The sequence below is a fragment of the Thamnophis elegans genome, chromosome 16 (assembly GCF_009769535.1).
Source record: "Thamnophis elegans isolate rThaEle1 chromosome 16, rThaEle1.pri, whole genome shotgun sequence".
Classification (NCBI taxonomy): Eukaryota; Metazoa; Chordata; class Lepidosauria; order Squamata; family Colubridae; genus Thamnophis; species Thamnophis elegans.
The window spans coordinates 1,152,129-1,178,358 of NC_045556.1; the positions used below are offsets into that span (position 1 = coordinate 1,152,129).

The window sequence follows — 26,230 nt, forward strand, 5'->3', positions numbered from 1 at the left end:
AAAGAGGAGGCTCTGAATTCTTCCAAACACTCCTAATGGGTTTGGGGGGGGGTTAGGCGGGGAGGCCCCTTCCTTGATAAACAAAGTTTGATGGATCTGCTGGGCGGTTGGAACTTTTGCAGCTTTCTTACATTCTGCCATTCATGATTTGATTACAGTGCGTAATCATGTCTGGCGGTTGGAACATTAAAAAATCAGGAGTCTAACCCCCCCCCCAAAAAAATACATCCACCCACTCACATACCCTTTGTTATTTTTTTTTCCACATTAATTTCCTTTTTAAGCAAGTCAGGAAACTGGAATGGCCGGACTTTGGGTAAAATTCTAGCCACGCCTGTTTCTTATTCGATGTTGACACATGCTTCCTTCATCCCCTTTGTATCAAGCAGTTGCTTTATTTCCCTTTTGTGGGTGCCCCCCCTCCCAGGCAGTGTCTCCGTGCAGTGGGTTCGGCAGGAGTTAATGACTGGCAAAAGGTTGTAGATCTAACTCTGAGAGATTCCATAAATTGGCTCCATTGCCCCTCGCCTTAATCAAGGTTTAACTCGAGACGGTACCCGTCAAAACGCCGAGGTCGTCTGAACACGTATCTCCGGCCCTCCTGAAATCCCCACGTTTATGTTTAATAAAGACTTACAATTCTCTCTTTGGTTGACCTGGAAACAATTCTGACAACCGGCTCTTTGTGGGAGTAATCTTGGCCTCGGTCAGTGATGGGGAACCTTTTCAGCACCGAATGCCCAAATTGGAACTTGTGTGGTGCATGCATGTGTATGTGCGCACACCGGAGCGCTGGAAATCTGAAGACCAGCTGGCTGACACATGCATGCCTGGTTTTTGGGGGGGCAATATCAGGCTGTTTTTTGGACCATTTTTGGTCTGAGAAACGGCCCAGAAAATGGCCATTTTGTGGGCGTTTTTCAGGCTGTTTTCCGGCACACTAGCGCCTATGAAGACCAGCTGCCTGGCACATGTGCACTCCAGAAAAGAGAAGAGCAGCTGGAGATGGAACACGTGCCCACAGAAAGGGCTCTGCCTGCCACCTCTGGCACATCATGGGCCTAGGTAATTTTAGGTGCAAAACTCAACGCATTAAATACAGACCAGCATTCGCTGTAGCCTTGGTTTATCGTCTTTTGAGTGCAGTTGCGTCTTTAGTTGTCTTCCAAACATCTTAACAAAGATCCATTTGGCTGTCCAGTGCTTGTCCAACACGGACGGGCCCTCCGTCAAAACAGCCACCAAACATGGCCGTAGCAATATAAACACCGCAGGAGCAACGGCAGATCATGGGCTTCCTTAGAAAAATACTCTGTCCGCCAGGTTGGGCACCTCGGATGTCTTGGGCAGGGCCAACTGGGTGGAGTGGAAGCTGTCTTTCTGGTGCTCTCCCCAGGGCTGCTTTTTGAGGGCAAAAGTGGAGTAATTGTGTAACCACAACGGATGCCCAGATACACAGCCGCATTCCATCGGTGTTGTGTAATAAAATGGGCCTTCCGTGAAGTCTTTTTCACGGTCAGCATTCAAACATGATGCTGGCTCGCAGTTGATCACTGCCTGATTCAGCAGCCTAGAATGTTTTTTTCCCCCAAATTTAGGGAACGCCTCTCACACTTCGCAGGGCTTCACAATCGTTTCTTGGTGCAAAGTGGCTTGCAAATTAAGGTGTGTCCCCTCCCACCTTTTGGGGTCCTCGGAAATCAAAATAGGGACAAGTCACCTTTCTCTGGTAAACGGATCTGGGTGCACAAGAGGCTTCCCAGAACACCTGTGATGTTTTGATGTTATGCCCTAAAATCATTTTCCACCCCATGATTTATTCTGTCCTAGAATATTGTTGTGGCGATGTTATCCATCATGGGCTGGATAATAGCTAGAAGATGTTGGGTAGAAATGCGTTAAGATACAAAGATCTGGGTGAAAAAGAGGAGATGCGCCCGGATCTTGGGGCGATACCTGTCCTATTTTCTGCTCTTGAAATATAGTTTGGCCTAGTGATTAAGGCTCCCGGCTAGAAAGCAGAAGACCGTGAGTTCAAGTCCCACCTTAGGCATGAAAACCAGCTGGGTGACTTTGGGCCTCCTCCTCCTCTCTTAGCCTATCCCACCTCAAAGTGTTGTTGTCGTGGGGGAAATAGGAGGAGGAAGGTGTGTTGGATGTGTTCACTGCCTTGAGCTATTTATATAAATAATAAAGGCAGACAAGGTAGAAATAAAAATAAACACAGGGGAGTCTGAAAATGAAGTTACGTCAATGTGGTTGAGACTAAATTGGGTATGTAACACCCCTACTCCTCTTTCCATCTCTGGAGCATTTTTTCACCTCCCTCCCTTCTTCCTCCCCTCCTCCTTCCAGAGATACTAGAGGCTCTTTTGCACAGGATTAAACAGAGCAAACAAAATTCTCCACCAATCTGCCTCAGGACAGGAATGCTGGCTCAGAGAGGAGAGACTTAAGGCAAAGCATTCTCTCTTCTGGAGGATCAGCCGGTTAGGATGAGGCCGCTGGCCCCCTTCCTCCGCCTGGTTGACCACAAGCCAACAACAAGCCTGCTCATCACAGTTTCAACATCATCAAGGTTACGGTTCGGGCCTTCCTCAACTCAAAATCGGTCCCTTTAAAAATGGCAGCAGAAGTTTAAGAACACGCAAAGGAGGTTTAAGAAGTTCCCTATATTCCCAAACACGAAATATTTCACGTTGCGTGAATATCGTGCACAAGGAACGTTTTTGAGTGCCAGCTGATAGAATTCTTCTATTACTAGATTTATTAGATTTAAAAAGGTTAAATCAAGACAAAGACGGTGGAGCAGCCTTCCAACCAACGAAGCAGCCCCCTTGTCTTTCCTACTGGAATAACAGATCAACGGAGTTGGAGGGGACTTTAGAGGTCTTCCAGTCTAGCCCCCTGCTCAAGCAGGAGGAAAAATAGATTTCGAAAGAAATCGGTTGCTCTGGAGGATCCTGTTTTGCAGGGAAAGAGAAAATAAATCCCTCCTTTTGTTCTAGTCACAGTTCCAAAGACACCAAGTTGGTTAAATATATCCTGCCAATTACCTCCTCACGACCGATTAGATCTCACCGATTAGGCCTCCTCCGAGTTCCATCCGCCGGTCAATGTCTACTGGCAACCACGTGGAGGAGAGCCTTCTCGGTGGCAGCTCCGACCCTATGGAACGACCTCCCCGTGGAGATTCGTACCCTCACCACCCTCCAGACCTTCCGCACAGCCCTTAAGATCTGGCTATCCCGCCAGGCCTGGGGTTAAAGATTGGGATCCGTCCCCACCCGAATGATGAATGAATGTTGCTTCTATTTTTAATTGTGTATTGTCTGTATATGTCATTACGTGTATCCCCTCCGTATAGGTTGTAAGCCGCCCTGAGTCCCCTCAGGGAAAAGGGCGACCTATAAATAAAAGCAATCTAAATATAAATATAAATATAAAATACAAAAAAAAAGCAATAAAACCAGGAAAAGAAACAATAAGCTGTGTGAACTTTTACGTCACTTTATATTCCCTCCCCTTTTGGGTTGCAAAAGGCCTCTTGGACAATGTTTGAGTGGTTGAACCGCCTTTAGAAAATTGGAGGGACTTGGGTGATTTCAATCCAGCTTGTTCTGCTTTGTAACTCTTGAGATGGTCAGTGAAATGGGCAGGCAGGCAGTTGGAAGGCTGCAAGAGACCACTGAGAAAGGCCCAATGCGATCTTGATTCCCCCCCCCTCCCAATGTGGCCATGATCTCATCCCTGGGCAAAGGAGGGTCATGAAAAACAAGTTTCTCCAGAAGCCCCCAGCCCCAATCCACTTAGCCTGCGAAGCCCTTCTGGTTCTGCAAGACATGGGCAGCTTCATCCAGTCCATACCAGGGGGCCATGACTCCACTTGGTTGGGTGCCAACTCCGTGTGGATTCAAAAGTGAAGCCTGGTTGGAGCTGGGAGGGGGGCGGGGATGCCCAGAGGATGATCCATTTCCATTTCAGCTAAGGAAAGTTCCCTGCTGCATCCCTCAAGTCATCTCACCTGGAAGGAAAACTCAGGCCCAGTTGGGTTGGGATGAAGTCTCCCTCAGGGACCTTCAGGCAAGCCTCAGTGGCAGAAACCAGCTCTGATTCTGACCTCACTGGGGACCAAGGTCTGCTGGTGGAATTGGTGGGAGAAGGAAAGGAGGAAGTGCTCAGATTCTCCTTGTATTCTCCTTGAGTTGGAAGCTTCTCCCATTCATTGAGTTGGCTTGCTCCAGAAGAAGCTGGCTGGAGTCTCCAGAGGGGGGGGGTGTCTTTATCCAGTGGCAAAATTCACATTTTTTTACTACCGGTTCTGTGGGCGCGGCTTGGTGGGCGTGGCAGGGGAAGGATACTGCAAAATCCCCATTCCCTCCCCACTCTGGGGCCAGCAGAGTCCCTAGGGAGTGGGCGGCATACAAATCTTACTAAAGTTGCAAAGATTTGCCGGTTCTCTGAACTACTCAAATTTTCCACTACTGGAGTTCTCCCGTCAATACCTGCTGGATTTCACCCCTGTCTGTATCCCTTGATGGAGGTCTGACCCTCTACAGGGAAGATGGTCCCTCAAGCCTGCAAAGGAGGCCCTTGGCACCTATCCCCCCCCCCAGGGCACTTTTGGGGGCAACTGGCCCAGACGTCTCTTGCAGAACCAGTGTATGTGGGGGGGGGGGGGTTGCGTTGCCTGAGCAAAGGGACGGGGCAGCACTGCTCTCGGGTCTAATGCAACTGGGGGGAGGGGGAGAGAACTGCCCCCCAGAAGTTGCTGTTGCCCCGGAGGTCCCATCGCTGCCTCTCTGGAGGCCGGGAGGGGGCCGGCCGCTCCTCCCGCCCCGCCGTCGATCCGGGCCAAGCGCCTGCAGCCTCCCCCTCCCCCCGCGGGGTCGGTGCCAGCTGCGCCAGGGCCCCTCCCGTCCCGGCGGGGCTGAGTCAGAGGATGCGGCCGGGCCGGGCTTGGCCTCCGTCAAGGCGGGCGGGGACTGGGAGGCAGCCCGGCTACAAAAGAGCCGTCCGGGCGCCGCCCGCTCTTACTAGGCCGGCCGGCGCTCGGAGTCTGCAGCCCCGCCCGGTAAGTCCCGTCCTCCTCGCCGGCAACGGCCGCCGCTGCCCTCCTCGAGGCTCTGCAGCGGGGATGGCCGGCGCCCCGCAGCGCCCTCCCTCCCCTGCCCGGAGTCTCCCCGGAGGGTCCCGCTGCGCCCCCGTCCTTGCCCCAGCCGCCGTCGGGCATAGCTGATGCCCGTCGGGGCCCTCCGGCGCCCGGCCTCGGGTGGGGGTCCCCAGCTGGGTCCTGCGAGGGGGCGGAGGGAGGGCTTGTGGCCGAGCCCCCTCGGGGTCTCCGGGCTCTTGCAAGGATGGCGGGGAGCCCTTGGGGGGCGGGGCAGGATGTCCGAGGGACCCCCGGCTGCTCTTGGCTTCGGAACTCTCTTCTGTGGGCGGGTAGAAAACCGGGGCTGCTTTTCCCCGTCGGAGAGAGCGCCAGGCGGCGTTGGCCTTTTGCAACACCCCCGTCCCTCTCCCCCCCCGGGTAGGTGCCGCGAATTCCCCTCCTGGGACCCTTCCTGCAAGGGGGAGGCGCCCCGTCCCCTTTTTCTCCTGGGCTCCATCGGGCCACCTTCAGGGGTCACACCGTCGCTTCAGCTGGCAAGCGAGGGCGCGGTCCTGTGTAAGTCGGGGGCTCGCATGGGGCTGAATGCCTCAAAACGGGCATGAAGAAAGCCCCCTCCCCAAACCTGTGGAAGAAGCAGGCTGCTTGAAGCCCCGCCTCCTTTTTTCTGCCCCGGAGCCCCCCATACCCTCCTCTTTGGGGTGTGTGGAGGAGGGTCAGGCACGTCCGCCTCGCCCGTTTTCCGCCCGGAGCTTCTGATGCCCGCTTGCCAACCCAGGTCCGAGGGCCGTAAAGGAAATCTGTGTGTGTGTCGGGGGGGGGATTGGACTCGGGAGGACGCAAAAGCTTTTCTCAAACTCTCCCGAGGGGGGCAGGGGGGGGCTGCAGAGCTGTTGCAATGGAGCCCCTTAATAAGGCCCGCTGATGCCCCCCCCTCCCACCTCGCCCCACCCCTGGTGCTTTTCCTCTCTGCCAGCTGCAGCGGTGATGCCTCCCCTTGCACCGACCCTCCCTCGGGTGTGGCTCGGGGAGGGGGGGGCGCTGGGCGCCGTCTCTGTGATGTCACCCAGTGTGATTCTCCCCCCCCCCCCGCCCGCCCCTCCCCGGCTGGCATGTTACAGCAAGCAATGCGGTACGAGCTGTTGAGCAAAGCGGGCGCCACGCCCTGTGCTTGGCGCGGGTTTGCCAAACGTCTGGGGGAGGAGGGGGAGGGAGGGGGAGAAGGGGGGATTCTGCGGGGTGAGGGCGGGTGGGAGTAAGACCCTCCCCGCATCTGTGACCCTGCTTCAGCCGCATCCTCCCACCTCTTGCCAGGACTCTCTGCGGTCCCTTGAATGTCAGTATAGTTTATTGTCCTGCGGTATGTTTTTAGGGGAGAAAATGGAGTTTGTTGCACAATAAAAAGCTCTCCTTGTTCTTTGAACGGAGAGGCAGAAATCAGACCAGCTTCTGGTTCACTTTTGCTGCAAAACAGTTAAGCCAAACTCTGGGCTTAATTTACTCCGAAGGAGCTTGTGGAGGGTGGAGGAGCCGTATCTCTCCTCTTCATGCAGTTGGTGAGCATTAAAAACCTCACAGGGATATACAAAAAGCTACCCAACTCCACCCCACCCCCACCCCGCAATATTGTGGACTATCACCTTTGCAGCCTGGTTTGGAAATTGGGTGTCAAGAGCTGTGGCCTCAAAAGAGTTCTGGGAGCAGAGATGTGACTCTTTGCACCTCAGCCTAGGAATCTGGGGATCTGGCCTGTATCTGTGGCTTTTGGAGACTTCCCAATGGCTCCTCCGTTGTCTCAGATAAGGACGGGCGTGAAAGGGAACCAGAGGTTCTTCTAAGTATCCTTCGTGTTGCTGCAGTGGCTGGCTGAGCTTCCCATCAAAAGTGGGCCCAGCCCTCCGACTGCAATAAATCTGTTTGCTATTAAGCATGAATGTGTTTGGTATTAAAAGAGGCCCAAATGGGCTGCAGCCAGGACCGTCTCCGGCTTCTTTGCAAAGGGGTTGGCAGCCCCCCCCCCCCTCTCCGAGGGCCTCAGACTGGGGGAGAAGAAGAAATTCCACCAGCTTATTATAGAGAAATAAGACGTGGAAGAGGAAATTTAAATATGAAGCCGGGATCGTTGGAATTTCACCCCGAAAACCCATCCAGAGTGAAGAAAATAAACAAGGGCAACAACAGAAGGAGGGAGAAAGAGGAGAGAAAAGAAGGAAGGGTAAAGGGGAGGAAGTAAAGGAGGGGTAGTAAGGAGAGAGGAGAAGAAGGAGAGGAGCTGGGGAGAGGGAGGGGAGGGAGAAGAAATCCCACCAGGCAGGGAAGCCAAGAGGTGGCCTAGCCTCAGGTGACAGGGATGGAGACCTGGGTTCAAACCTCCACCCACCCTAAAAGATTTGGGGGGCTCAGGGCCCAGGGAAGCTGGAGCCAAACGATTCTCCGGGGGGGTGGGGGGACGAAGGGGAAACAGACCCTATTTTGCAAGGAAGCTGCAGGCTTAGAAGAAGAGAGCTCAGCGCAAAGACGAATTCAGAATATTATAAGATCTGGGATAAATTTTACCGACGGTTGGGACAGAAAAGGAAAGACTCAAAATAAGCAATGACTAAGATTTATAGAATGGAGATTAGAATTACGTATGAAACTATAACAGTGAAAATGTATAAGATAAGAACAAAGCAACATGGAGGGAAATAACAATATCCTTATATTTCTAAATACCAAATGGACCAATTGTAAATAATCATGGGGGGTTATAATATTTAACTTTATAGTCTAGTATGTATGGCAGAGACATTGCCGAGGCGATTACACTCTGTCCAATACTTTAATGTGTGTTTAATTAAAAAAAAAACTTTTAATTAAAAAAAAAGGGGGGAGTTCAGCGTTCAGGGAAGGCCTGTTGTGGGATGGACCCTGGTTCAGCACCACCATTACTGGAGGTGGCCAAGAAGGGGCTGGACAGCCATTTGTCCAGAATAATATGGGCCGAACATGCCACCTTTAAGACTTGTGGATTTCAACTCCCGGGATTCCTCAGCCAGCCATGGGAATTCTGGGAACTGAAGTCCACGAGTCTTTAAGTGGGCAAATTTGGAGACCCCAAGCATAGAGTCCCTTGCCTTAACAAGGGGCTGGGCTAGAAGACCTCCGAGATCCCTTAAACAACTCTTTATTCTGCATTCTGAATTTACAGCGGTGCTGTACAGTGTTTGGTTTTGAATACATTGCCTGATTTTTTGGGGGTGAGGAGGGCAACGCAGCCTTGAATAGTAGATTTTCTTAGCTTCATCCCCCCCCCACCTTCCTAGTGAAGGAAACATCTGCAGCTGTGGATGATGGCCTCTTCCTCCCTGGGTTTTCCAGAGCCGCCTCTTCCCTGCCTGCATTCCTGCCCAACCACACCCAGGTTTCCTTCCAAGCCAGGAATCCATCTCCAGGGGTTTGCAGCCCCTCCTTGGCAAGAGGAGAGCCCCCTCCCCTTTTTCCCACCTGCCAGGCAACTGCTGCACCTCAGGGAGCGGCCAGGGGCGATGGCAGCGGTCCCAGCCAGGAGTCTGTCTGTCTGGGCAAAGCCAGTTTAGATCTTGGCCCAGCACGGATGAGCTTCGGGCTGTGAAACAGCCGTTCGGCTTTTCTTAAGAGAAGGGTAATTTGCTGGAAGGATGGATTAAAAGGATTTTTTTAAAAAAAAATAGTTGCAAAGGGTTTTTGGTGCACTGAACAGCAATTACTGTGGGATTATGGTCGTGTTTCTTAACTTATAAGAGGGTCGGATTTCAATTCCCAGAATTCCCCAGCCAGCTTGGCTGGCTGGGGAATTCTGGGAGTTGAAGTCTACCCATCTTCAGGTTGCATTCTGGGAGTTGAAGTCTACCCATCTTCAGGTTGCATTCTGGGAGTTGAAGTCCACCCATCTTCAGGTTGCATTCTGGGAGTTGAAGTCCACCCATCCTTCATTTGCCAATCTTGAGAAATACTAGGGACCATTAAAGCTTGGTACTCCAGATTCAAATCTCTACTCAAACATATTTCGAATTTTCTTAATTCCTGCTGGGCACCAACATCCTGGCCTACCTCGCAGGGCTGTTGCAGGCCTACCTTTCACACCAGAAAGCTTGCATTTTATTGGGAAAGTAAGAGGGAAGATCTCTGGATCGAAGCATCTGCTTTCTGCCTTGGTGACTTCCAGATGTGGTCCTATCAAATTCTATTCTGCCCAAGAAGCACCAACTCCTTTGCACTGTCTTTGCCCCTGCTGGCTGAGGATTATGGGTATGAAAGTGTGTGTGTGGGGGGGGGAGGAAATCAAGTTGGAGAAGACTGCACTGATACGGCCAACACTTTGCCTTGAAGTTTTGCATCAGTCCTTGGGGGAAAACCTAACACAAGATAATTCACTTTGGGGTTGGAAGAGGCCCAAAAATTGGTCTGCTGCGTAAGCATCTTGTGCCCGATTGTGCTGAGCACACAACTCAGCCTTTCATTCCCACTCTCAGGAGTAGCTGGGATTTGATCCCCTTTGCTGTTTTCTCATGCCAGCACAGAGCCAGATAGAAGCAGAACAAGCCTCTGCGCCTCCCTTCCCAACCCTTTAATTTCTGCGCCACCGCAGTTAGTTAGTTAGGACTTGCTACAAACAAAAGAAAACTTGGCATTTCTGTTTGTTTTTTTTTCCTTGAAGACGATTCGCTTCTCATCCCAGGAGCTTCTTCAGCTCTCTGAAGCTTCTTGGAGCCAGAAGCGAAATTGTCTTTAAAGAAAAACCAGAAAGTCCAGTGGCCTCTCGGGGAGGGGAGTGGGAGGGTGGGGAAAGCACCTTTGGGGGACGGAGAATCCCCATAGAACCAAAGGGAGCTAAGTTTAAAGTCCCAAAGGTGCTTTTTCAAAAGGCAACTGGACTTTCTGTTTTTTTCCCTTGAAGTCCTTTCGCTTTTCATTCCAGAAGCTCCGGTTCTAGAGAAGCTTCGGTTCTGAAGAAGCTCCTCGGATGAGAAGCGAAAGGACTTCAAAGAAAAACCAGGAAGTCCAGTTGCCTTTTGAAAAAAGCACCTTTGGGGCAACCAGGTCCTGGAGGACGGAGAACCTCCGGACTAGACACCTGGGTTTAAAATATGCCTTTTTTTGTTTTTGTTTTTAAGCCTCAGGCAAGAAGTTGTTCTCTGTAAATTCAACCCACCCACCCCCACCCCCACCGTGTGGAGCTGAAACATTTAATGGGAACCAAGTTGGATCTGAGAAGGACGCTTAGGGAAGGGAATGCCCCTTTAAGCTGCTGAACCAACGCCCCGGCGGGGCTCGAACGCTCCTCCATGAGGACTAGAATCCTCTCCCCCTGGCTGGAAACGCCCAGATTCTGCAGCGGCATAGTAGCAGCCGCACCGTGGCTCAGCAGTCCTCACCTGTAAGGGCGCCCTGCCACGTAGCTCAACCCTGGCGATCTTTCTTTCTCCCCGACCAAAGATCGCTCCCCGGGCGGAGTGACCCTCGCAGGATTCCCTTTGGATGAGGCATCTACACACACACACACACACACACCCCGTCCTCGCACTGATTGGCCCTCCTGGGCCCGGGGGAGGCTCAGCGGGATCCGCCCGGGCTTCCAGCGGCGGGTTGGCAGGAGGGCTGCGCTTGGCACGGGTTGCGCGCGCGCGCGCGTGGGTGTGTGTGCCCGCGTGGGTGGGTGTGTTTCCGCCAGGCGTTCCTGGCATTCCGTCCTCTCCCCTCCTCCAGGCTGGAGCCCCGTTGCTGCTCCTGCTTCTCCCAGGTGTTGACCCTGGAAATGAAGACCAAGAGCGCTCCGGGGCTCCGGTGGAGGATAAAACCGAGTCGCGGGCGTTGGATGGGGATGAACGAGCAGCCCCGGGACTTCGGAGTTTAGACCATTTCGAGAAGAGAGGAGGGGGGGGGTCCAGGAAGGAGATAAGAGATACCCTGGTGGGTGCTGTGGAGCCTCCAAAGCAGCAGGCAGTATACCTGGGCATAGGATTGCCAGCAGAGAAATAGCAAGAAGGAAAGCTCTTCTTGTTGGGTTAAAATGACATTTTTCAACTTTGGCCAACTTTAAGGACTCCAATTCCCAGAATTCCCCAGCCAGCTTTGGAGACCCCCGATGCGGGGTCCCCAATTGCCCATCTCTCAAACCCCTTCTGGATTTTGCAAGTTGGCTGCTTGCTTTGCCCAGAGAGTGGATTTGAAAAGGAAAGTTTGCAAACAATAGTCTGTTTTTTTTGGCTGCATTTGGGGGGCAGCCCTGGAAGCCTTCTCCGAGCTAAGGAATTTGGCATTGCCCCCTTCTTGGAAGAGGGAGAGGAATGGTATGGCGGGATCCCAGCCTCCAAGGACCACCAAGGTCCCTCCGCCCAGCCCGGAAGAAACAGGACGCTTGCAAAGACTGATAGGAGTTGGGGACAGAGAGGAACAACTTCTCTGAAGCCTGGCCAGGGGTGGGAGGGGCAGGCAGCCCCCCTCCTGCTCCACGGTGGGAGTGGAATCTGGGCCCTGCAGGATGGAAAACCTTCCTCAGCTTTGCTGGATGGAGGCCCTCCGCTCTGCCCTGCAACATTTCTCTCCCCCCCCCCTTTTCTTCTTTTGACTTTCAAGATTGTTCCCCATCTTTTCTAGAGCATGTGCTGAATGCTTTCCTTCCTTCTCTCCCTCCTTCTTTTCTTTCACTTTTCTTTTTCTTCCCCCCTCGAAGCCTTCAGAACTAGAGGAACAAATGAGGTTGGTGGGGGCCTGGAACATTCTTGGCAAACCGTGGCTTCCCATCCTGGCCTCACCCTTAATAGCTGGCTTATTAATGGTGCAGCTGGCTGCCGGCTTCGACTTCCTCAGTCTTTCCGAAGTTGTTCAGCGGAGTTCTTGGGCAGCTTGCAAGGGGCCCAGCCTCTTTTAAAAGCTCACTTCCTTAATTAAATTGTGCCCGTTTTTTCTATGCTTAGTTGTATTATTGGACTTAAACCTATTAAACTATTATTGGACTTAAACCTCTTGCCCCAAGTCTTCAACGGCAGAAAGAATATTCTGAAGAATAAGAGAATATCTCCTGGTAGGAAATTCCATGTTTCCTCAATTGCAAAGTAGTTTGAGCTTCATTTGATATATGATATTTCGGCCTGCTCACCCCTAAGATAAGAAACTCTTCCTCTCTATTGTTTCTTCTTCTTCTTCTTCTTCTTCTTCTTCTTCTTCTTCTTCTTCTTCTTCTTCTTCTTCTTCTTCTTCTTCTTCTTCTTCTTCTTCTTCTCCTTCTTCTCCTTCTTCTCCTTCTCCTTTTTCTCCTTCTTCTTCTTCTCCTCCTCCTCCTTGTCCTCCTTCTTCTCCTCCTTCTTTTCCCCTCCTCCTTTTCCTCTCCCTCCCTCTCCTTCTTCCTGTTCTTCCTCTGCTTCTTCTTCTCCTTCTTCTTCCCCTCCTCCTCCTTTTCCTCTCCCTCTCCCTCCCTCTCCTTCTCCCTCTCCTCCTTCCTCTCCCTCTCCTTCTTCCTCTTCTTCCGTCACTGCTTCTTCTCCTTCTCCTTCTTCTTCCTCCTCCTCTTCTTCAACGAATTGCAGTAAGATTCTCCCTAACTATGTATCTGAAATATGTAATTGAAAGCCAAAACTGGGGCTAGTCAGTTTCAGGTGCTTTTTAAAACCTGCAACTTGAAGTTTTAGGTTACGGTTTGGCCAGGGAGAACAAACCCTCCAAGTCTGAAAGTTTCTGATTTTCCTGGCTGTACCTGTTAGGATCCAGGATTGGCTCCGTTGGGCCAGCTGGAAACAAAGGAAGCGTTTGTTTGGAAGCTTCGGGGGGAATCCAGAAGTGAAACGCTGGTGAACAAGGATGGCCATTCATTGACCAGGCCATGCGGTCAAGGCGGAGGGGTTGGGCTACAGAATCAGCGGCCCTTAAAGTCTCAATATCTCCAGAAGATTGAGATGGATTTTTATGACACTTTCTTTTTTCTGTTCTTCCTTCCAGCTTCTTGTCAAGATGTCGACTGTCCACGAAATCCTCAGCAAGCTCACCCTGGAGGGAGATGTAAGTATTGCGGACGGGGTGGGTTCGAAACACGAGCCCCTTCCTAAGCACTCCCACGTGCGATGAATCCGTTGGCGATGTCCATTTTGCTCTCCGAATTCAATGGGGCCTGACCCTAACCCTAAGTGGGTTTGCCCCCCTAAGGGGATTCCGAGGTGGCGCAGTGGTTAGAGTGCAGCACTGCAGGCTACTTCAGCTGACTGTTATCTGCAGTTCGGCGGTTCAAATCTCACCGGCTCAAGGTTGACTCAGCCTTCCATCCTTCCGAGGTGGGTGAAATGAGGACCCAGACTGTGGGGGCGATATGCTGACTCTGTAAACCGCTTAGAGAGGGCTGAAAGCCCTATGAAGCGCTATATAAGTCTAACTGCTATTGCTATTGCTATTCCCCCCGGAAATGTAGATAGGGCAGGCTCAAAAAGTCAGCACCCCACTCCCTTGTAGCACTGATGATGTTAAGAACCCAGCTCAGAGAGTCTCAAGAAGGACCCAGTTCAGCCCCCGCCTGCAAATATTCTCCTTTAAAGGGCCACTGAGGGCAATTAACAGCATTCCTCCATCGAGTGGCTGCAAGGCTGCCCTGGGCGTGTCCCTCCGTCCGTCCGTCCACGTGTCCTCCAGCCCAGAATGGGCTTCTCTGACCAACAGGCTCAGCAGGTTCTCTGCCAAGAGGCTCTCCTGCAATAGCAATAGCAGTAGACTTATATACCGCTTCATAGGCCTTTCAGGCCTCTCTAAGCGGTTTACAGAGAGTCAGCATATTGCCCCCAACAATCTGGGTCCTCATTTTACCCACCTCGGAAGGATGGAAGGCTGAGTCAACCCTGAGCCGGTGAGATTTGAACCGCTGACCTGCTGATCTAGCAGTAGCCTGCAGTGCTGCATTTAACCACTGCGCCACCTTGGCTCTTGGGGCCCCTCAGTCCCCCCCCCCCTTCCAAGCTCTTCCCACTTCCAGGGCCAAAGAATCTCCTTTGTTCGGAGAGGAGGCAGCCTTTAACTTTTCCACTCCTTGTTGGTTTTGGCTTCATGAATCAGCGGCTTCTTCTGGGAAATTGCCGGCGGTGCCAAGCCCGGCCTGGCCTCATGCCAGCTCCTGCCTGGGGAGAGGGGAAGGTGGCAGGGTGGGTTCGCTTGGGAACACGCCTTTCCGCCCCCCCCCCCCTCTCGCAGGCTGGATTTCCCAAGAAAAGCAAAAGCTTCTCTTCTACGCAGCCCCCCTGGCGGAACCTGCTATGCAGCCTTGCAAGAGGAGCCCATTGGAGATCTTCCCCCCCTCTCCCCACTCCCCGGAAGTGGTCTTTGGCAGCCTGAAATATTTATGAGCGAAGCCACTTCTGCTTTTGAGCATTTGGGGAAGCGAGATGGGCTGGCTGCATGAACAGTCAGTCCTCTTCCCCAATCAGGGATGTGGGACTACAGAGCCCATCAGCACTAGCCAGGGCAGTCCTTGCAGCTGGGCTTAAGAGGGGGGGCTGAAATTCAGCCCACCGTGTGGGGTGCAAACATGAGCTGGGCTGAACTCTCTTTAATTGCAGAAGACCATTAGCCCAGAGGTTTGTTAATGAGTAGATTGCCAAGAATTTGAATACAGAGCCTGAAGAATTAAGGTTGAGAGAGAGAGGGGGGGGGGGAGAGTGCGTGGGCGAGAGACCGACTGCGGGGGGGGGAGACCTGCAGCCCCCCTGAATTAGGGGACTCATTAATGGGGGGGAGGGGAGAACTCTGAATGTCTTTCCTGCAAGATGGTTGCAGGACAAAATGTGATTACTTGATTAGCTTCAACCCACATCTTCCCTCTGTTGATTTGGGGGGGTTAGAGACACCCATCTTTCTTTCTGATCCTCAGTGAAGCCCCTTGCAGTGAGGGACCTCATGTGGGGGGGCCTTGACCCCCCCTGTTTTGTCCCCCCCCCCCACCATCCTGCTTTTGTCCCAGCCATCTGTGGCAGCCTGGCGTTTGCAAATGCCTGATTGAAGGAAGGCCTTTGAGCCCATAAGGCAGTGTTTCTCAACCTTGGCGACTTTAAGTCCCGTGGACTTCAACTCCCAGAATCCCCCAGCCAGCAGAGCTGGCTGGGGGAATTCTGGGAGTTAAAGTCCACGGGACTTAAAGTCGCCAAGGTTGAGAAACACTGCCATAAGGGAAGGAGCCCCACTTCCATGGGGCCAAAGCTGGCAGAGCCCCAGCCTCACCCAAGCTGGGGACCTGCAGAGGGGTTGATGCCAGCCCTTCAGGGGGGGGGCAGCAGCACCCCAGAGGGGCCTACAAAGTATGAATGGCCCTTGTCTTTCTCCCCCCCATGAGCAATGAGTTGGCTCAGCAGGTCTTCTCATTGAAGGTTGCCTTTTTTCTCCAACCCCACCCCCCAGCACTCCCTGCCCCCCAGCGCCTATGCCACCGTCAAAGCCTACGGGAACTTCGATGCTGACCGCGATGCTCTGACCCTGGAAACCGCCATCAAGACCAAAGGTGGGTGCCAACTAGGGTGCTGTGAAGTTGGCTCCAAAGTCAACCTCCTTCTGGCTGGGCACGGAGACAAGATTAGAGGGTGTGTGTGTGGGGGGGGGGGGGGGGAGGAAACACTTCAGGTCCCTTCTGTTCCTGGGGTGGGGGCTGGCCAGAGAGGGGCTCTGCAGCTCTTGAGCAGCCCTTAGAAACAATTGGAAGCAGATGTAGGGTTTTTTTGGGGGGGGGGCAATAGCTGAATCTGGTTGCAGAATTGTGGGATGGGCAGTTTGGCTGGGAGGGCCCTGCAGGCTTCCAGAGGTGGCTTCCAGGAGGCCACGCAGCCCCCTGCCCCACCCTCTGATCGCCTGAAAGGGTGGGGCACGCAAGGGAAGGGGGGGGAGAAGGAAAGGAAAGAGAAGCCAATGAGGCAGGTGGAGTTTGGACAGGTTTCTAGACCCCCTGATGGGAGGTGGGGGCTTGGGAAGCAGATGTGTGGAGACGAGGCGGAGCGGAGGAGCCTTGGCTGGCCCTGATCCAGCGCTCTCTCTCTCTCTCTTTGCACGGCTGGCCCTGGTGAGGGAGGAAGAGGCCACTTCGGTCCTCCCTGCCCTGCCAGAAGCTCTCGGCAGCTGTGAGTCAGCAGCCCACAAAGGCTGCATTTTTTCCAACCCTGGAATGCAACCCCAACTCCCAGAATTCCCCAGCCAGCCATGGGAACTGAAGTCCCCGCTTCCAGTTGGCAGTGGAATTCTGGGAGTTGAAGTCCACCCATCTAAAAGCTGAATTCTGGGAACTGACGTCCACCCACTTCAGGGTGGCCAAGGTTGAAAAACAATGCTGTTGTCAGGGTTCCAAATAGCACCCAAAATTAAATCAGAGTCCAAGGCAAAGGATTCCTCACAGTTCCAATGTATTAAGAGAGCCACGTTGGCACATCTGGGGAAACCCGAATCTGAAAGCTTCCCGGTTTTCCCCACCCAGTTGAAAGTTCAAGATCTTTCCCCAAAACCCACCAGTCCATCCCATGGTCCAATCTCCCACTGCCATCCAATTCCAGTCAGGTGCAGAGGTGCAAAGACAAAGGATGACCCTGGCTTTCTAAGAAGAATGTTGTTATGGCTACATAGCATCTAACTCCATACAATCCCCTCCTCCCATTTTTCCACAATAGAAAAGGCACAGTAGAAGAATAGAAAGTGTGGCAGTCCAGAGATCCAAAAGAAAAGATGGCTGCAGGCCTGACAGGTATAGAAAGACTAAGAGATAGAGATAGAGATAGAGATAGAGATGATAGATAGATAGATAGATAGATAGATAGATAGATAGATAGATAGATAGATAGATGACAGATAGATAGATAGATGATAGATAGATAGATAGATAGATAGATAGATAGATATAGATAGATATAGATAGATAGATGACAGATAGATAGATAGATAGATAGAGAGAGATGATAGATAGATAGATATAGATATAGATATAGATATAGATGATATAGATATAGATATAGATATAGATATAGATATAGATATAGATATAGATAGATAGATAGATATAGATAGATAGATATAGATAGATATAGATAGATAGATGACAGATAGATAGATAGATAGAGAGAGATGATAGATAGATAGATATAGATAGATATAGATAGATAGATATAGATAGATAGATAGATGACAGATAGAGATAGATAGATAGATAGATAGATAGAGATAGATAGATAGATAGATGACAGATAGATAGATAGATAGATAGATAGATAGATAGATAGATAGATAGAGATAGATAGATAGATAGATAGATAGATAGAGATAGATAGATAGATAGATAGATAGATAGATAGAGATAGATAGATAGATAGATGACAGATAGAGAGATAGAGAGATAGAGAGATGACAGAGAGAGAGAGAGAGAGAGAGATGATAGATAGATAGATAGATAGATAGATAGATAGATAGATAGATAGATATAGATATAGATATAGATATAGATATAGATATAGATATAGATATAGATAGATAGATAGATAGATAGATAGATAGATAGATAGATAGATATAGATATAGATATAGATAGATAGATAGATAGATAGATAGATAGATAGATAGATAGATATAGATAGATATAGATAGATGACAGATAGATAGATAGATAGAGAGAGAGAGATGATAGATAGATAGATATAGATATAGATAGATAGATAGATATAGATAGATAGATAGATGACAGATAGAGATAGATAGATAGATAGATAGATAGATAGATAGATAGATAGATAGATAGAGATAGATAGATAGATAGATGACAGATAGAGAGATAGAGAGATAGAGAGATAGATAGATGATGATAGATAGATAGATAGATAGATAGATAGATAGATAGATAGATAGATGACAGATAGATAGATAGATAGAGAGAGAGAGATGATAGATAGATATAGATAGATATAGATAGATAGATAGATAGATAGATATAGATAGATAGATAGATGACAGATAGAGATAGATAGATAGATAGATAGATAGATAGATAGAGATAGATAGATAGATAGATGACAGATAGAGAGATAGAGAGATAGATAGATGATGATAGATAGATAGATAGATAGATAGATAGATAGATAGATAGAGACAGAGAGAGAGAGACAGAGAGCCAGAGAGAGAATGGAGGCGAAGTTTCCCTTGGACTGAGGTGTGTCCTTTTCTCCCTCTGCAGGGGTGGATGAAGTGACCATCGTCAACCTTTTGACAAACCGCAGCAACGAACAACGGCAGGACATCGCTTTTGCTTACCAGCGGAGAACAAAGAAGGTACGAAGGCTGGGACTCCAGTTCCCAGAATTCCCTTGGGCAAGGTGGGAACTTGGCATCAAGTCATCGCATAACCAACCGTGGCTCATTTGAACCCTGCTAAACGTGGCTTAGGGCTACGTGTCTAGATCTTGGCGTAGTTTGTAGTGACAACCTGAAGTCTCGAATTTGCAAACCACAATTGATGGCTTGTGGGAACCGAGCGGCTTGGATGGAGTGGGGGGGAGCAGAGATCTGCTAATTCAGAAGGCGTCCTAAGTGGTTGACCCTTAACCCGTAGGAACTGGCTGCTGCTTTGAAAGCTGCCCTCTCCGGCCACCTGGAAACGGTCATCTTGGGCCTCTTGAAGACGCCGGCACAGTATGACGCCTCTGAGCTGAAGGGAGCCATGAAGGTCAGTGACATCCTGGTTGGGTGTGTGTGTGTGTGAGCCCCCTTTCCTTCCACCTCTTCACCCATCACATCGCCCCCCCCCCCCCGGTCAAGATCAAGTGGTCTTCTGCTCCCAGGGCGAAATTGACACATTGCTCCTCTCCCAAATTCCATCCACCCTGCCCTGCCCACAAGGATGCTTGGTCTGAAGGCCCCATCCACCCCAGCCACAGAGACAGGGGACGTTTGGGAGTTATGGGCATGGGAGTACCACCCATTGGCAGGTTTGGGAACGAGGGTTTGGATGCCCAGGATGGGACTGAAGGAGTTCCGGCCTCCAGAATCTCTCTCTCTCTTGGGACCTGGTGCAATAGAAAAGAAATAAATATAATTAAACAAACAAATAAACAGCAAGGGTATAATGCCAGGTAAAATGCTGGCATTTTCTTTATCCAACACTTTCCTCTAGTGTCCACCAGCTGCATTACAGCCTGAATTGACCATCGCTTCACCTTCTAGCATGGAGGGAGGAGCGAGGAATTCGCTTTCTCTCAGTGTTTAAGAACACAGTAAAAATAATAATAATAGGGTGGGGGGGGAACAGAATTAAAAGAGATCAACAAGCATTGGAAAATCGAGTAAGCATTTAACCTTACATTGGCCCTGTGAATGAAAACGTGTTAGGTTTCCTTAGGTTTGCAGCAGGGGTGAAATCCAGCAGGTTCTGACAGGTTCTGGAGAACCGGTAGTGGAAATTTTGAGTAGTTCGGAGAACCGGCAAATGCCACCTCTGGCTGGCCCCGCCCCCATCTATTAGCAATAGCAGTTAGACTTATATACCGCTTCATAGGGCTTTCAGCCCTCTCTAAGCGGTTTACAGAGTCAGCATATTGCCCCCACAGTCTGGGTCCTCATTTCACCCACCTCGGAAGGATGGAAGGCTGAGTCAACCTTGAGCCGGTGAGATTTGAACCGCCGAACTGCAGCTTAGCAGTCAGTTGAAGTGGCCTGCACCCTAACCACTGTGCCACCTCTCTGCTTCCCGAGTCCCTGCTGATCGGGAGGAAATGGGGATTTTGCAGTATCCTTTCCCTTGCCACGCCCACCAAGCCACGCCCACAGAACCGGTAGTAACAAAAAATTGAATCTCACCACTGGTTTGCAGGATTCCTGTTGTAAGCCACGGATTTACTCTCAGTTGAGCCAAAAAAAGTGGATACTGCAATTGCAAGTAAAACACTAGGAGGGAAAAAAAATGAAAATCAAGTTAGGATGCAGTCATTAACCACAAAAACTAGCTTTGTGTGACTCATAAGTCCTTCCGACCATCAGGAATGGTGGCAGCCGCTTTCTAAGTCTGGAGCTGGAGTTTCCCCAGTCATTCCCAGGAGGGTGGGAGGGTTGAACTGGAGCTCAGTTCAAGCAAGGCCGCTGCCTGGCGGTGACTAAGACTTTCCCGAAGGTTTTGCCAGGGATGTGAGTCAGACCACGATCCACCTAAACCGAGATGGCTGTAGAGCATCATGTGGGTTTTTCTCTTGCCTTCCAGGGCCTGGGAACCGATGAAGACACTCTCATTGAGATCATCTGCTCACGGACAAACCAGGAACTGGCTGTCATCAACAAAGTTTACAAGGAAAGTAAGTTGGCCAGGATGCTCGTGGGAAGAGAGAGTTAAAGTTTAAAGTTTAATAAGATTTATATGCCGCCCAATTACAATACAAAAATAAATCAAAATAAATCAAAATAAAAATACAGGGAAAGAAAAGATAGATTTAAAACAGCACATCATACACTCCAAGTCTCTCCTTTAAGTAGCCAGGGGTTTTCTTAAGGATGGACAGCAACAATTACTTCTTACTGAAGGAAAAGATTCCCAATTATAGCTGCTAAACAAGGACTAAGCTTAGTCAGGAACCTGGCAGATGCCTCTTAGAGCATCAAACCATGGTTATTCTTGCCTCTGTAGGGAGCTTCAGGGCTGCAGTCGGATGTGACCAACATTCAGTGTTTGTCAGATTAAACCCAAAGGTGGTTTCCCCATCTTTAACCTTCATTCTGCTTCGTTTTTAGTGTACAAAACAGAACTGGAAAAAGACATCATCTCTGACACTTCTGGGGATTTCCGGAAACTGATGGTTGCGCTGGCCAAGGTAGGAACCTCCTTGGAAAATTGGTGTTTCTCAACCTTGGTCACTTTGAGACCTGTGGACTTCAACTCCCAGAATTCCCCAGCCAGCTGTGCTCACGATGACAGGCTCAGCTATGATCCCCAAATGGTTCTGACCCCCGATTTGATTTGATTTGGATCTCAGACTGTGAGGGCTGATGCTGCAGCGATGGGAATTCCTGCAGGGGTGCCAAAGTTTGGGGCTGGACTAGATGCCCTCGGTGGGCATTCCCTACTACCCAGGACTCTGTGATAGATAATAGGGACTTATTTTGTGTTTCTGCCCTCTTGTTTCAAGGGCAGGAGAAATGAAGACTGTTCTGTAGTGGACTTTGAACTCATCGACCAAGATGCTCGGGTAAGTCCTTCCTTCTGTGGCGCAAAACTGAAATTAATGTATTTATTTCTAGCATTTTGGGCCACCCATCTCCCACAAGCGATTAAAACAATCCCTCTTTCCCCAAATGCGACATAAAATGATCTGCCTCTCCAATTTTGCTTCTCCGTCTATGGCGTCTATCTGACCACCCAAGTTTCCCTTTATAGTTGTCCTTGTTTTTCCGGCCACCTTGGTGAAAGCTGGCAGATTCCACCCGCAGAATTCCGCCTGAGCTTTTGGGGTGCTTGGGTTGAGGAGCACCATTCCAGTGGTGGACGGGAGCTGACCCCAGACATGTCCCTGTCCTCCCCAGGATCTCTACGATGCCGGAGTGAAGCGTAAGGGCACCGACGTTCCCAAGTGGATCAATATTATGACCGAGAGGAGCATCCCCCATCTCCAGAAAGGTAAAATTGGACCCTCTCCGGACATCTGGGAGGTGGTGCAGTCCAAGCAAGTCAATGCCCAGGACCAACGCCACGGGGCTTCTGGGAGTTGAAGTCCACAGGTCTTTACATTGCCAAAGTTGGACACCTCTGGCCTAGAGGGTCAGCTTTTAGAAGAAGGTCTAAGCTTCTTCAGCTCCAAAGGACCAGAGGGACAATCACGGCAGACTCCTCTGGCAGCCAATATATCAGACTAGGAAGGAAGTCTGCGCTCTGGGTGGCCATTTTCCAGAGCTTTCTTGCCCATTGAGAGTGGACCCTTGAGAAGCTCCTTAAGGGCAACCAGCTTCTTTGATAAGCAAACTACGGAGCCAAGATGAAAGAGTAATTCTCTGTTACTCATGGAGTTGTTTCCTACTATCATTTCCCAACTTGAAGGAGGAACAGAAGAATTAAATCCAACTTGGGGACCTTCTTCCTGGCACCTGGAAGTGTCATGATTGATCTAACCTACCATTAGGTCCCAATCTTCTTCTTGAACTTTGTTGTTGTTGTTTATTATATTTATATGCTGCCCTTTTCCCCCCGAAGGGGACTCAGGGCGGCTCACAACTCAAACCAGGGAAGGGGGATACAGACAAAAAATTAAAAAACGACACATAACAATACATAATTTAAAACACACTACAGTCATACCATTCGAGATGGGGGCAACAGCTCTTTAGCCCCAGGCCTGTCGGAACAGCCAGGTTTTAAGGGCTTTGCGGAAGGCCTGGAGGGTGGTGAGGGTTCGAATCTCTACGGGGAGCTCGTTCCAGAGGGTCGGAGCAGCCACAGAGAAGGCCCTCCTCCAGGTAGTCGCCAGTCGACATTGGCCGGCGGATGGAATTCGGAGGAGGCCTAATCTGTGGGATCTGATCGGTCTAGTGGAGGTAATTGGCAGCAGGCGGTCTCTCAAGTACCCAGGTCCAATACCATGAAGGGCTTTATAGGTGATGACTAGCGCCTTGAAGCGTATCCGGAGACCAATAGGCAGCCAGTGCAGCTCGCGGAGGATAGGTGTTACGTGGGTGAACCGAGATGCACCCACGATCGCTCGCACGGCTGCATTCTGGACAAGCTGAAGTCTCCGAATGCTCTTCAAGGGCTGCCCCATGTAGAGCACTTTGTTTTTGTCTTCATCCAAGCAATTGTTTGGACTTTCCTTTTCCTTGCCTTGGTAGTCTTCGAAAGGTACAAGAGCTACAGTCCTTACGATATGCTGGAGAGCATCAAGAAGGAAGTCAAAGGAGATCTGGAGATCGCCTTCGTTAATCTCGGTAAGGAAACGGAGGAAGAGGGGACAATCTTAACATGGACATGGGCATCTTGGGCGGGTTGTCTCCAAAGCAGAGGACTCATTTGCTGGAAGCCAACATTGGCCTGATGGAGGGGAAATTGGGGTGAAGACAGTTCCTGGATTTTTCCCCCCCTTTAAAGCAGAAGTAGGGATGTGAGAACTCCCTGGCTCTGAGAAATTGGTTCGGTGAGGAGAAGGCTTTCAACCTTGATTGTCTTCAAGATGCAGATCTGTGACACCTTTTAGGCTGCACAAGGTCAGGGCATAAAATAATCGCCAGCTGAACTTGAGGCGCACATCCTTGGATGGATTTATTGCATCCCGCCATCTCTCGAAGAAGAAGTTGCATTTCTAATTAACACCAGATAGCCGCATTTCAGCAAAATACAAATACATAGTTCAAAATCCCTGTCCGTTATGAGTGTCCAATGGAATGCAAATGTTGAAAGATTATTTGCTTTCTAAATACATTGCAATGATTGGGCCCCTGCATAATTCGTTATGGACATCACAAAATTCCAATTGATTTCCTTTTACATGGAGGAGAAATCACAAATTAAGGTGACCCTAATTTCAATTTCTTCCAGTTTAGAAAGTGGGGTTTTGAGATTTTAGCCCGGTCTTCACCCTGTGTGTAAATTGTCTCCGAGTGTTGTACATTTACAAAAGGTTTTTATGGTTTCCTTGTTTTTGTCTGTCACGAATCTCACCTTCATTTTTGACCTTATTCCTCCCACAGTCCAGTGCATTCAGAACAAACAGCTCTACTTTGCCGATCGGCTTTATGACTCCATGAAGGTAAGGCCCCTGGAGAAGCAGCCTGGCTCAAGTGCAGGAGGGCAGGGAGGGTCAAAAAAGTCAAGATGGCAGCCCCGATGGTGGAATCGAAGCTTAGCTCAATTCTTACATCCATCTTTTTAACCCTAACCCCCCCACCAACATCCCTGCAGAGTGAGATTATGGTGGAGATGCATGTTAGAGATACAGTTGAAGAGATTATAGAGTATAAATGTCAATCTTTTGAGGTAGAACGCTGACTTAACTGAGTTTAATCGATTGATCCGTCACTTAAAAGCAGGTCAGGAGAGAAGACGTTGCTTCGAAACTATACCGATCTTAGAATTGGACATTTCTTCCCCGATACTGAATTGTTCTATCATCAAATAATTCCTAGAGCCCCCAGGGGTCTGTCCCCCCACCCACCCATCAGGATGCAGAAATGGGAAAGACATTCAACCCTTTGGCATGAATTCTTCTGCTTATGCAAATGTTCCCCCAAGTTGCTTTCCTCATCTTTCTCTCAAGGAAGTCTAAATTTTACTTCAGAAGAAGTAAGAAATGCTTTTAGAAGAAGGAAATGCTTTTAAAGTTCGGTTTCAGCGTCAGGTATTTTAATTTTCAGGGCAAAGGTACCCGGGACAAGGTCTTAATCCGAGTCATGGTTTCTCGAGCTGAAGTTGACATGTTGAAAATTAAGAGTGAATTCAAGAGGAAACACGGAAAATCCCTCTATTATTTTATCCAGGTGGGTAGACCAGAGGATGGATTGGGCCTCAGCCACTGGAATTAAAGTCCCTTCAAGAGAGTCACCTCCCATTGAGGAGGGGGCCTTTTATTCCAAGCCCTGCACCCCCCAAATGTGGGTTGGGAATCCCTGATATATCTCATTGCTGTGATCTGGCGATCAAGAGGGTGTGTGCGGAATTGAGCCTAATTTTGTGCACAGGTCCTCCTCAACTTACAACTACAATGAGCCCAAAATTTACATGGCTAAGTGAGATATTTGTTAAGTGAGTTTTGCCCCATTTATGACTTTCCTTGCCACGTTTGTTGCAAAATTACACCACCCGGGAACCATCATCAATACGAACCAGTTGCCAAGCATCTGAAGTTTGGTCACGAGACCATGGGGATGCTGCAAGCGTCATAAGTGTGAGAAATGGTCCTAAGTCACGTTTTTCAGCGCTGTTGTAACTTCAGGCGAACTTTTGTAAGCCGAGGGCTGCCTGGACTGCTGTGGTTGCATCGTTCAGAGGTTTAATTTGCTGTTTTGGGTTTTTCTGCAGCAAGACACGAAGGGAGATTACCAGCGGGCCCTCCTGAATCTCTGCGGCGGAGAAGACTGAAGCCTTGGGAGGAAACTGCCCACCAACCACTTCAAGCTGGAAATGTGCTTTTTTTCACCCCCTCCCCTCCACCTCTGCTGCTTTCCCTTCTCCCCCTTTGCAGAACTACTAGGAGCCCCAGCTAACTCTGCTCCTGCCTGCTCTGTACACCCAGCCTGGCTCGCTTTCCGTGTCGCCTTCTTCTTCCCGCTCAGCTCCTGCCCAGTAGCTAGCCCCGTGGGAGTCACAAGGCCGAAGCAGCTAACATTCCTAAGGGGGGGGGGAAGGATCCACCACGAGGCTCCATCCCTGGTGGGGTCTGGTTGAAAGGACAAATAAAGGAAAAAAAAAAGATATGAGATTTTTACTTTAAAGGAAACTCTGTGTATTTGTGTAGTTCTTCAGTCTGGCTCTGGCAACGCAGGTTGTCTGGGATGAGATAAGGACTCCTGCCGTGAGCAGGGGGTTGGACTAGAAGACCTTTGAGGTCCCTTCCAACCCTGATTCTACGATTGTAGCATCTTTAGGCACATATTTTGACTCTGCAATCATCTTCTTCTTGATTCTGTCTTAAAACAGCCGCCCAGTTTCTGACACCAGCTCACAAACACAATCCTGCCAGTCTGTGTGTGCCGAGAGAGAAGAAGGGAGGAAGGGGCATTTTTCCAGCAAGCGGGGGGGGGGTCTTCAGTAAGCAGATTTGCCCCTGTGCTTTGACCCCAAGGGAAAGCTTGTTCCTAAGGGTGGGGCAAAAGGGGAACACAGCGAGTCCTTAACTTACGAACACAAGTGTGACCAGAATGTCTGTTGCGAAGCAAGGGGGGGTCTGTTTAATGAGTCTTGCTCAATTACACAACCTTTTATTGCCACGGTTGTTAAGCGAATCATTGCAGTTCAGTGAATCAGGTGATTGTTGAGCCAATCTGGTTTCCCCCCCCCCTGACTTGTCAGAAGTTGGCTGGGAAGGTTGAAAGTGGGGATCAGGTGACCCCAGGATTCTGCAGCCACTGTAAATACCTGCCGGCTACCGAGGATGTTGCAACTTACGGTCGTAAGTGTGAGGACTGGTTGCGAGTCATTTTTTT

The 26,230-nt window shown here is 50.0% G+C and overlaps 1 protein-coding gene across 1 annotated transcript; it reads left to right on the plus strand.

The window, feature by feature from the left end:
* Nucleotides 1–4,991: 4,991 nt before the first annotated feature.
* Nucleotides 4,992–25,524, plus strand: ANXA2 (annexin A2). The gene is made up of 13 exons (XM_032233654.1): nucleotides 4,992–5,074; nucleotides 13,067–13,126; nucleotides 15,500–15,599; nucleotides 18,300–18,394; nucleotides 18,675–18,788; nucleotides 20,316–20,406; nucleotides 20,840–20,919; nucleotides 21,235–21,294; nucleotides 21,629–21,722; nucleotides 22,925–23,020; nucleotides 23,780–23,838; nucleotides 24,443–24,565; nucleotides 25,107–25,524. Exons 2-13 carry the CDS (start codon nucleotides 13,079–13,081, stop codon nucleotides 25,164–25,166), a joined length of 1,020 nt encoding a protein of 339 aa, XP_032089545.1. The 5' UTR covers nucleotides 4,992–5,074; nucleotides 13,067–13,078; the 3' UTR covers nucleotides 25,167–25,524.
* Nucleotides 25,525–26,230: the final 706 nt, after the last annotated feature.